Raw genomic sequence first — 12217 nt, 5'->3', positions numbered from 1 at the left:
GGCACTTCAGTGGATTCAGAAAAAGTTTCTTCAACGCTGCGTACAGTTACAGAGTCCTCGGGCGGGAGCGAAGGCTAAACATTGCTGACCCTGGTTTCGGAAGATGGAATCATAGCAGCGGATGCAGATGTCACTAGTGACCGTTCTCGTCTGACGTATCGCGGCTTCCGAACTGAAACGGCGGGCACAGAAACATCATCATTAGCACCTGCTGCAGAAGCGTGCCTTTCTCATTCATTCATAGCGACACGCGCCCCCCAGCAGCCCCCGGGCGGCCAAACTCATTCTGCCCTTTAAATAAGCCAGAAAACCCCGCGCCCCTGCGCTGAGCTGAGGAAAAAAAGGCCACAAATACAGTATGCGTGTCCTATTGCCCTATTGTTTGGTGAAAGTCACGTTTAGACACTTCAAGCTTTATTAGGTTCTCATTGGCTCGCTGATCGCGTAAGAACAGTATGTGCTATTTCCCACAAGTAGCACAAATTTGGATGTCCACCAAAAAGCAAGTTTGGATTCCAAAGATTTGGTCTAAACCGGTGCGTTACAGTGCGAATCTCAAACAGCGATGTTTATAGGCTGAAACGTGGAAGAACCGTGGAGAAAACTGAGATGAGAACTGTATTGCTGATCGATTTTCACGCCAATTAAAATCCCACCTTGTCAAAACAGCCAACGTACAAACAACCCACTCGCCACACGCGCGCCAAACGCTACATCCCAAACAGTCTGTGCCACTTGTTTCAAGAAGCTGACGTGCTTCAGATCAGCGAGCCTGAAAACCAGCCAGCCTGCCACTGGAAAGAGGATTCCAGTCCTGAAACTGGGCTCCAGACTGCGCTGTTCTTCAAAACCCATTTCTTCCACCTACTTTCCTCTCAATGAGAATAAAAATAGATCTTTGATTTCTCTACAGCACAGTGCTGCATCAATACTGTGTGGCGGCGTTAATTAAAGCAATAAATCCCACCCAAAAGGGCTTCTGGACAGCAGATTTCTGTGCTCTTGACAGATTCCACAGTTCTACACTAGGCCTAAAAGTAATTGTTTTCACTTGCTGAGTATTCTTAGCGTAACTGCTTTGAGACATTGCTTCCCAGCAATGAAACGTGCAAGAGGGAGGCTAACAGGCAACATTTTGTTTGTAGCAGCGTGACCCATAGAACAGTCTCTCACCTGAAGTAGCTGGGGGAGGTATCATGGATGCCTGAGTAACAGGAGAAAAACAATTGTGTCAAAGAAAACACCTTGTTTCTTCAGTCTTATTAAAACAAACACAGGAACCTTGCGGGGTTCCAATTCCGTTTACTGCGAGCGCTGTCTTAGAGAAAGCAACTCATAATCCACACGGCCAGTATTCAGCTGTCACATTTTTTCTAGCTCAAAGAACCCAAACCATTTCGTTTTGTCTTGTTTCTCATAACAGATCAAGCAGCTCGCAAATGACTTGTTACTGTTTACTTGATGTTTTAGGCTTGCTTAGTCTCAGTGGAAAAACAAATCTTACTTACTGTTTCACTAGGCTGGAGAACAGACGCTAAAAGAGAAAGAAACCATCATTAATCCAGACCTGCTAGTGGTTTTATGTTAAATACATGCGTGCAACAGAATAGTTCCACTGATAAAAATTTCTGTCACAAAGACCCTCAGCACAGATTAGGACATCAGCAGACCACCCATGAGTAGGACGTATTGCAGTACTCTTTTTGAGGTTAAAGGGCTGCAAAGGTTTCCAAGAACGGCTCATTTTCCTCTCTTAGAAGGCAGCCCCGGCAGCATCTCTTTATGCTACAGAAGCTCCAACAGCAGAACAGCACCTTCAGCCAGTACCAGAAGAGCCTGGCACAGCGACACGCCGTTAACTCGCCACGGCTACGTGTGACATTCTTAGCCAAATAACTGAACCCATTGCTCCAGTCACCCCTCTCTTTTTTCCTCTTTTGAAAAATAAGAGGAAGCCTACTTGCTTAGTTGACCTAAACCAGAAACCGGCTTTCTGTTCAACAGAAGGAGCTCTAACATAGCAAATGCAGAGCTGGAGTTTGTCGTAAGGAAGATTCAAAGAGTTTGTGCCAAACAGGCAAGACGGAGGCGCCCCTTTTGAGTCCCAGCAGATCCTGCGTTCAGAGGGCAAACAGGAGACTGAGAAGCACAGTAACAAGAAACCTCTCACACTGTTCCCTTTCTCCTGCTGCTGACACATTCTCAGTAAACAGGATACCTTCAGCGCTACAGCTCAAGAACAAACAACTGCTTTTTGCACGGCTTGAAGCACCTGACATTGTGCATACTGAAATATACACGCTGTGCTAAAATGCTCTGTGTGCAAAAAGTCCCCACTGGACGCCTAACATTCAGTGACAGCTAACGCCTAGTACAACACTGAGTCTTTGCACGCTACAGAAAGCAACAGCTAGGTTAGTGAGACACTGTGTAATGTGCACCTAAGCACGCTCAGACTGAAGAGCTGTGAGCACACACCCCCTGCTCTGCAGTGAAAAACACGATGCTGTAAGCACATAGCAGGGAAAAGTTGTTATTCTGCATTGTCTCGGGGGAGCAAACCTTTTGAGATGTTTCTTGAGGCAATGACTTAGAAGTATTTTTTACCTTTGTTCCTTCTGTAGAAAACATTAGGAAGTTTATTGGCACGTTTGAGGTAGAAGAAAGAAGCGACAGACAGAATCAGGAATAAGCTGATGAAAAACGTCCCTAAGATGAGAGAAGCTGCCACTTCCGGACCCCCTGTAAAACACAAAGACAACACCAAAACAACTGCTCAGAGGAAAGCCCAATATCCACTACAAATCTCTTCTAACAGAAGGGTTAAACGAAGATAGGGCAAGATGAAAGAACCATTCAGTGAGATACAGTTACCTCAAAATTCAGCTCTGAGGCTTACAAAAGATTCCCGATGAAAGCTAGGCAGAACAAGTAAAAGGAGCTGCCACCTTTGGGATTAAATCTCTCTTCCAGGGGAAAAAAGAAGTACAACTTGCTCCAAATGCCACGTTTTGAAGGGCTTCGTATACAGCGAGGAGTTGTGAGGCCTACATCCCATCGTTATTCTCAACTACTCACCTATGTTCTGTATGAAAGGAGTTACAGTGCTTATATTCATCTGGAAATTCATCCCTCTGATACCAGCTGTAATTAAAAAAAAAAAAAGCTGTTCAAATGAAATCTGACGATGCATTCGTTGAAAAACTTTGGGAGAAGGTATTTATCAGCACTTATTTGAAATTATACAAGAATCCCAGTTTCTCCAATAAGTAAATCAGTTTTGAAAGCATTCTTACCACCACCTTGAGGAACTCCCAGAAAGGAAGCAAAAACCATTCGCCAGCGCATTTCTCATACCTTAGATCAAGTTTCTTATCTCCTTCACTACAATATTTGCAAGGGATCGGATGAATCTCACCTCTCAAAAGCCACAGGCACAAAACGAATCTGTCCTTCACAGTACAGACTTTCAGGAGCTCGAGCAGTGCCTGAGCTGTTTTGTCCCCTGGAAAAGCCCCCAGCGAGTGTCTTTTTTGACAGGAGAGATTAAAGCAAGCACAAAACTCGGTATCAAACAAGCATAGTCGATACAGGTCCTAGCCTGTAGGATTAATCATTTTCATGTTTCAAACTTAGTTTTAAGATCTGACATCGGGCCAAATTATCTTTTTTCTTCCTCTAAGCGTTGCGCTTTGTTTGACAAATTAGGTATTCCAATACAACATTTTGCATTCTTTACCCTTCTAGGTTCTGGAACGGTTCCACAGCGCTGCATAGTTTCTGTCAACTCAATTCCAAAGCTTCGGCAGCTTTTACTGCATGTTCAAAACCCCTGAGGTACGTTAGGGCTTCGGAAAAGGACGAAGTTTTACAAATGGTGCAAGAGACTTGGCAACACCTGATGTCTTCTTGAACGGTCTTCGTCGGACCGCATAAGCAAGGAGAAATCTTGTTAGCTAGAATAGCAGTATGAGAAATGACTCACTGTTTCTGCAATCAGTCAGATTGTAAACAGCAGCAACAGGAAGAGTTTCATTTTTGCACTTAATGCAGCTGCTACTCCCATCCTCGTTCCATCGTCTGTAACAACCTGCAGAAGAATAAGATGCACAGCGATGTGAAAACAAGACAAACAGCACCAGAGACGTTTCCTGATCTTCAGAAAGGGGCAGAGGTAACAAATCCCACACACCACGCAGGCTGCATTTCAGAGCACTTCTTCCAGAAAAGACACAACCTCTTAAGGAGCAAAAAAGAGAAAGTTACATTCCGGAAAAACTCCAAGAAGGAAATTTCAGCGTAGCTCAATTCACCGCTTCATTAGCTTGAAGATAAAAGGGATCCATCTGACAACCTGCAAGTACCTTCCACAACACTAAAAACGCAGCATCGTTCAGCCATTTCTTTTTAGAGGTCGTGCACTGCTACAACAGAACTTAATGCCACTGTTGCATAGAGCACAGCAAACAGAAACGGGCAGGGGCAAAGATGCTAAGGACCTGGCTGTGCTTGGACGAAAGAAGATGCTGGAGTTTCCACAGTCAGTCAACTGAAGAGTGACAAGCTCAAGGTAGGAGTGCTGCTGCGATCTAGCCCTTCTCCATGCCTCGGTGATCTCAGGTACTGCACTAACTGTTTCACTTTTAGAAGAACCCCAGCCTGTTTCAACTCTCCCGCAGCAGATGGTGAGTGTTTTATATCCGTCACCCCGCCACGCGGGCTGGAAACTGATTAAACTTTCATCTTCTATGACTTCAGTGTTCCAGCCTCTCGATTTATGTTTAAACACACGTCCTGCTACCTCTTTCATAAGAGGAAAAAAAAAAATATATAAAAAAATTTAGGGCGCATCTTCAATAACAACTTCATTTCATAAAATAAAGCTGCGGCGGTTTCACTTGAGGCTTAGACTCAAGACAGGAAGATTAGAAAGATATTCCTCCTGGATCATATTACAGTCTACATTTTGAAGCAAAAAACTTACTAGGCTGGCTAAAATCCAGCTCTCCAGAGCCTTGAGCCAAACTGGTATCAATTATCCCATAAAGCAAACCATTAGTACGGTGCTGATTTGAAAACAGCGTTGCTACTACGGTTTCCCTAGAGGGAAACAGCACATTTGATGCCCACAGCAATAAATTACATCTGACATTTAATCTAAATACAAACGGACCCAACGTAAGGGCACAGCCTTTCCATAGCAATAGGAAGGAAACATCAAAGTCTTCATCTGACACCAAAGATTTTGGTAGGTTATCCGTTTACAGGAAGACTTCAGAGATTGCAATCCCATAGCTTGGAGACTATGCTCATACCACGTCTAAAATCATTTAGGAGCAGAAATGAAGGTAGCAATGAAGCAACAGTTTAAGAACCTAACGAGGCAGTGAAATTAGATAGGCTTATAGAGCTTTAACAACCATCTGAACAGCCCAGAAAGGCACCTCAATTTTTAAATCACCAATTCTCTCGTTGCTGTGGGCTCTGAAGCCATTTTCTGTCTTTTACTCTGATTTTAAACACAGAGTACGCAGTATTAATAAAAAAACAGTACTCAATTTAGGGAAAAACATTAACTTAAATGGGACGAGAAGAACGAGGCGTTTTGTGCTAACAAGGCAACACCAAAACTGCTCTTGAACGCTACAACACACCGCAGCATTTTTGCTTTTTATGCCCCTTTTATGGACCTCCAAGTATCCAAAACAGCTCTTGCATAATCCAATTGCATGCTAAATAAAAAAGAAAGCATAAAACCTTATAGTCGTCTATTCTACTTACCGTGCAAGGACATTTCGTGCTTCTTATGACTCATATCCTGTACACATAAGGAGAAAGTTCACCTCGTTGTTTATTCTCTTTCCATTCCCCACTAAATCGGACGCTGTATGTTCACTGTCAAAAATAATCTGGGGTTTAATTAAGGAAAACCACACTATACCTGGGCTGCACTGGTTGGCTACTGGACAGGAACTGTTCGACTCCAACATATCCACACAACATTCTGTTTCTGAAACCTAAGAAAAAGAAAAATCATCGCAATGTATTTCCCCACGGTTTTCAAGGTTATACAAATACTGCAGTAAACATCCACAGAGAACACAGGGGACCAAACTTTTACACGAAGAAGCCATTTCAAAGCCTTTTTTCTCAGGACGTAGCGCTTGTTACACAAGTCTCAAACCAGCCGTGAGGACATCAGGGTTGGTGGGAAGCAGCAGAACAAGAGAAATATTCACAGTGACTGCTGCCATCGTAGCTGATCACATGGCACTGCTACAACTTCCTGTAACACAAGTGTTGAAGATCCACTTCTAGACAGTTTCCAGATGGCAATAGCCCACTGAGTTGCCCTTGTGCTGAAAGCAGAGGGAACGAGGCTGCTAAAAGTTGAGACAACAGGACACATTTTGAGGGCCAGTCCTTAAGTCCCCTCGTCCCGCTTCGTTGACCAGAGACCCACACAAAGTCCGAGCAGCCGTGCTGTGCCTCCTCTCCCTCGATCTTGAAGAGTTTGATACTGAAACCCTTCACCAAAGTTCTGTAGGACGTTGCCAACATCTATAACTACAACAGACCCACGGAAGAAAAATGCACCGTGTCAGCATTAGGCTGCCACTGCTGTCAGTAAAGAGGCAAAGGCGTTCTCGCACACACGGGAAATCCCAAAAAGAACTCAAAATAGAGACACGCTGTTAGCAACACGGCTGGCAAAAACCAGTTTTCACTGAACGCCCATATCGCAGCTGAAGATAACATCTACATATGGCAAAGCAATCAGCAGAGATGCAAAAGTTTCTTCCTTCAACATTTAGCATAAGAGTAACTTCACATATCCCGAAGGCAAGAAAAGCTTATTTTTTTCCCGTTGCTTTATATAAAAGCCAATTTCAAAATGATTTACAAATTACAACAAGCTGTGACATAAGCTTAGAGATAGATGGCTCTTATCAGCTCTGCAGTTCTTTTGGCAGAACGTTACTGACACTCTGTATAGGCTTGGGCACATCCACTCTCCGAGTTTGCGCAAGGAAAATAAGTCCAGTGCCTCTTCAACTTGCCTGGATACATTCCCTTGAAGCATACAGCAAGGCTAATCGGTCTTAAGAAGAGATGAAGTATTCTTGGTCAAAAGTAACTGGATCCGATCTGTATTCACACATACAAATAACCTGGATGTACCTAACGTAGAACAGTCAGCATTATTCTGCTCATGGGCAAAAATCCATCAAATCCAGGGGTGGCGAAGATCAAAGCTGTCAGCAGAAACGTTCGGGACATGAAAGTGTAATTAGAAGGCTGACTTAAAACTGTCAGCGCATCACAAGGGAGGTGAAGAGCCAGAAAACCTACAGATAACCTCCTGGAGACCAGTTTCCTACAAGGCACTGCTGGTAAAAATTCTCCCAAAAGCAGAATTTTGTGTCTGACCTTTTTCTGTGAAACAGAACTGGCTTCACAGCTCCACAGTCATTAGAAAACTTCTTGGTATCCGTAGTTTGGAGTTTCTGCAGTGGAACTACCTACCGTGCAGCTTGAAAAGTGTTGTCTCAATCATGGAGGTGTTTTTTTCCTCACATTGCAAAGCTTTGCCAGTTGCATTCCTGTGAGCCTACGGGCACACGACTGGCATGAATTTAACAGGCGCTCACAGCAAAGTCAACCCCCTGTCAACGCTTCAGTTAATGACCGCCAGCATCACTCATTTCTGTTTAATTACAAAGCCTTCAATAAACCACAACAGGAAGGGAAAATACACTGTTTCTTCTCGGTTTGACAGTCCCCAGCATGACAAAAACGCAAAGTACCTACCGAACTTTCAGTAGATTTGCTGGCAACTTCTGCTACAAGTCTGGTTAAGAGAAGGATGTACGGCACCTCCATGCCCAGGAAAGACAACAGTCTAAATAAGAACAAGGAAATGGATTGTTAATGACAGAAGTTAGGCTTTCCCTTTGCTAAGGAACTTTTGCCAGCACGCTCCTTTTATTCAAATACAAAGGCCTTTAAATTAAATATGCCAAGGGGAACGGCTTACCTTGGTGCAAGACAGAGATTTGAGACATTCAGAATTTTCCCTCCAGCTGCAGAAGGGCAGGCTCCTGGCTATGGCAGATCGTGGTTGCTAAGAAACAAGGAGCCTTATCAGTCTGCTCCAAACTGGGCCACGCAGAGACTGTTCCACACCCAGCATCTGAAAATCAACGTGATTGCAAGAGAACAGTTACTGCCTGGCACCACTGCTGATAAGCCTCCCCGCAGTCACAGGCTCCTCTGCCTGCAGCACTGAGCTGTGATGGATCCGTATCAGGGCAGAGAGCACACGCCACTCGAGAAGGCAATGCTGCAATTAATTTCGCCCATGACAGCGCAATCACGAAGCGTTGCTGAAGTCTATCTGCTAATAAGCCTTACTTCTCAACTGCCTAAAATCAGACCTCCGTGAGCAGACCGTGCCATCGGCTATCAGCCTTCCTCCCTCCCCCCCCCTCCATCCTTCTCATCCAACTGCACACAGCCTAAGCAAAGTCCACACTTCTTAGGTTGGGTTGTTAGGCTGAACTGCTGAGCCCTACGTCACGCTCCATCCGCATTGCTCAGACACTTCCTCTGTCTGTGCTACAGTGTCTGCCTGGTTTTTGCTCAATAGCGTGGGAAGCCACACCTCACAGCCAGCCTACCTGCAGCCTGGTGCCTTCAGAGTCTTTCCTGTTATAAATAACACATGGAAGCAGACGAGCTCCTCTAGCTAGAGCGTAACACGAGGAAAGAAAGCCTTTGGCTGTAGGGAAAAGCTCTCCAGTGAGTCATTTCCCCAACTATTTTTGCTAAATAAAACTCCAGTGGATGAATTTCAAATTACTCTAAAAGACATTATCACAACCCTTGGCAAGCTGCTTCTCTGAAAAACAGAATCACTGAATGGTTCCTACGATTAACTTCCACTCTGCTCCTGGAAAAAAGCGTGTGCACAGAACCTGCGGCCTCAAATTCACAGCAAAAACAGTTCAGCTTAGTGGGAAAACGTATGGCTACCCTCTGTTATCAGCTAAAAGCTCCAAGACCAAGGGCTGACAATCCCAAAAACCACACTCCAGTGTTACTGCTACAAGTCATTTGTATGGCTAATGAGGATTTGGACAGAGCAGGAAGAGCTCGCACTGCCACGGATCCTTTTCCATTTAAGCATAACAAGGATGGAGATACGACTCCCAGATCAGTGCCCCGAAGCACAGATGTTACCTTTCTAAGCAGTTGCAGTGGGGACAAGACACCTCACACCAACACCTGCCTTAACAAAGAAGGTGAATTCACCTCAGAAGATGAAAGGAGCAGCTTTCCACAGCGCAGCACGTAGCTCTAGAAGCCAAGAACACCTTGCTCACAGCTCTGTAGGGAACACTCTCTTCCTCAGCACATTTCAACTGAACAGAAGCTACTTGTGACCCAGCAAAGGTCTAACATCAAGGCAGTCTCGAGGACGTGCGTGTGGATGGACGTATTTTAAACAAGCACGCTCACAAAGCTTGCCTGACTGCCTCTCTTCAAAAATCAGACGTTGCTGCTTCTCTTCTGGGGAGGATCATCACAGTCAGTAAAGACATTTGTTGATGAATTTGTCATGCCTTTGGAAACTGCATGGATTTTTTTGTCAATACCTGATCTGTAAGCACTAGAGAAACAGAGACGAACAAGGCATTTGTTTAAACAAGTATATTCTTGTTATCTAGAAAAACACTTAACTTCAGGAACACCTTGTGCTAAACAAGAAAACACTTGGGAAACTGGCCACTGCTAAGAGCCTGATCCTCCTCTTCACAAAAGCTCGACACGGGCTGCATCTGCACTCCTCCAATAAATTAAGATGATAATCAACAACACTGTTGCATTTACGGGCAGTCACTCCCAGCCACTACCGAATGTAACAAACTGGAACATATGTCCTGCAGCTGTTCCAGCAGAACTAGGTCACTGGATCTATTTGCTCTCAAATCATCAGCAACTTAATTTCTTTCATTACATGTCTGTGAGAGAGACACACGCTATGTGAACTTTATATACACACCACTGAACCAGCTTCGGAGGCGTGAAAGCAGACGAGCAAATTGCTTTCAAACTCCCAAACCCATCAGACTTCCATTGACTCAATTTACGTTTCGCTCCGAGCTCCAGAACCACTTGTTCACATCCTGCAGGGCTCTTTTTCTGCCAGCGAAATATTAAAGAACATCTGTCTGAATGTGGAGGGGTGGAAATCAAGCCATGAAGGCAATACTGGATATCTACTTGTTGGTTTAGGTTTGCACCCATCGACGGTGCTAAGCATCCTTATTCTTCACTTGTAATAATGTGGAAAAAAAAGCACACAGCTTTTTTGAAGAACAAAGTAAGTGCAGTACTTCCAATCGAGACAGCGACGTTCAGCAGGGATTTGGACTGTTCATTGGTCTTCACTTGCAAAACTGCAGAACTAATAACTCATTTTATTGCTTTCCAGCCACCAGTCAATCAGAACTGCTCCGTTAGCGACCTGAACTGCATTTTGTGCCACAACTTTATTCTTTTTAGAAAGGGAAAAGCCCTACAGATTTTAAGACTTCCAGCACACACTCTGACTAACCGTGGCTCAGGATGAGGTAGCTGTGTATTTAAATTAAACGAGAGCTTGATCAGGATGCGACACCCACAGCAAAACAATTTACAAACTCAAGGAATACGTTTTACGTTTGGCAGCGTTTTCTCTTTGGAGTAAGGAAAAAAAAAAAAAGATAATGTCACGCACAAGCTGGAGCCCAAATTAGAATGTATTTATGCTTGAGACGCCAACACAGTTAGGAGAACACAGACATTTTAATTAAAACTAGTATTTCACACCAGAACTCCACGTTTGAAAGAAATCTCAAGTTGCTGTCAGCTCGGATCTCAAGTGACACAACACGCATAAGCAGAACACGTCAACATTCACTGAGTAAATTCTTCCTCTCGCTGCCTTTACAAAAAAAAAGGCAAGCAACTCACGATAAATACTACGCATTTGAATGCTTTCCTCCCACTCCTGGAATCGAGCGCCCTTTAATTGAACTTTGAGTCTACATTCTGCATGCATACAGCTTTGCATCTCTCACCTCTGTTGCCCCGCCTGCTGCTGGAGCACTGCGTCAGGGTATTCCTTCAGCTACATGGAAAAAACCTGCAGCAACACATTGCTAAATTTCAGGTTGTTTTACAATTAGATCAACAGATGGAAGCGGAAAACAACATCACCCCCATTCCACCGCTTGTTACGCTCTGCCAGGACCTCGATTTGGCCGCAATCAAAGTGGTATCAGAGAGAAATTAAAAGGCAGACTCACGGAGCACAGCCTGCAGACTCCTGGGCTCCTCTCAGCAGCACTGCAGCTCCCCAGGGCCACGCTGGAGGCGGACGGTGTGCAGCTGACTGCTAATTTCCCATTGACACCGTCTCACAGAGGATCTGAGCAGTAGAACAGCTGCCAGTTAGGGTTAGAAAATACCTCGTGGAAACGAGAGCTGAAGTGGGACTTGTTTTTCCAGCTCTCTTAGCATACACCTGCAAAGAGACCCACCACCCCTGCCCTCCTAAATGACTTTACAGCAATTAACGCCACACGCTGCACGAGGCAGCGAGGCTCTCCGCTCCAGCCTCGGCTCCCTTACACCTCTACGAGCACCCGGAGCACGCCGACACCGTTGTTTACGGCCGTTCGGCCAGCAGACAGGATCGCAGCCTGTTATTATAGCGGGCTTTACGGTCTCACCGCGTAAAGAAACGACGACAGGAGCAATTCGGCCCCGCGGCCCGCAGCACGCAGCGCACACAGGCAGGGCCGGGCCTGGGCCGCGCCCCGGGGCCTCTCCCCCCACACCTGCCCGAACAACGCGGCTCCTCCCGCGGGCTCCCCTCGCCCTCAGCCGCCGATCCCGCGCCCTCCCGCCCCAGAGGATCCCCGTCACCCCCTGCAGATCTCTCCCCACCTGAGGAAGCGTCCTCCGGCAGCACCGCCGGCAGGTTCCCGTTCGTACCCCCCGCCCTCAGGCGGCGCCCTGCCCGCTCCTTCCCGCGGCGCCCTGGGACTTGTAGTTCTCCCGTCTCTCGCCGGCCCTAGGGGTGCGGCGAACGCACCGCCGCTCCGAACTACAGGTCCCAGCATGCACCGCGCCGAGCCCTACCTGAGCCCTCCTCCTCTCAGGTAAA

General features: G+C 45.8%; 1 protein-coding gene across 2 annotated transcripts; it reads right to left on the bottom strand.

Annotated features, from left to right (window-relative positions):
* Positions 1 to 6: 6 nt before the first annotated feature.
* On the bottom strand, positions 7 to 12217 carry CUNH1orf159 (chromosome unknown C1orf159 homolog). 2 transcript variants are annotated; one of them, XM_042883407.1, is made up of 11 exons: positions 12193 to 12217; positions 11355 to 11476; positions 8039 to 8194; positions 7813 to 7903; positions 5942 to 6017; positions 3986 to 4090; positions 3079 to 3144; positions 2608 to 2742; positions 1509 to 1534; positions 1174 to 1204; positions 7 to 172 (listed from the first exon to the last, which is right to left on the bottom strand). In XM_042883407.1, the coding sequence occupies exons 4-11, from the start codon at positions 7882 to 7884 to the stop codon at positions 75 to 77; spliced, it is 609 nt and encodes a 202-aa protein (XP_042739341.1). In that variant the 5' UTR covers positions 7885 to 7903; positions 8039 to 8194; positions 11355 to 11476; positions 12193 to 12217; the 3' UTR covers positions 7 to 74. The 2 variants fall into 2 exon arrangements, with proteins under 2 accessions (XP_042739341.1, XP_042739340.1); XM_042883406.1 differs by lacking the exon at positions 12193 to 12217 and adding an exon at positions 11998 to 12060.

Source organism: Lagopus leucura, unplaced genomic scaffold (genome assembly GCF_019238085.1).
Source record: "Lagopus leucura isolate 7727_CA_CO unplaced genomic scaffold, USGS_WTPT01 Super-Scaffold_100037, whole genome shotgun sequence".
NCBI lineage: Eukaryota > Metazoa > Chordata > Aves > Galliformes > Phasianidae > Lagopus > Lagopus leucura.
Note: the sequence above shows the minus strand (reverse complement) of the source record. Positions and strands in the feature narration are given on the sequence as shown.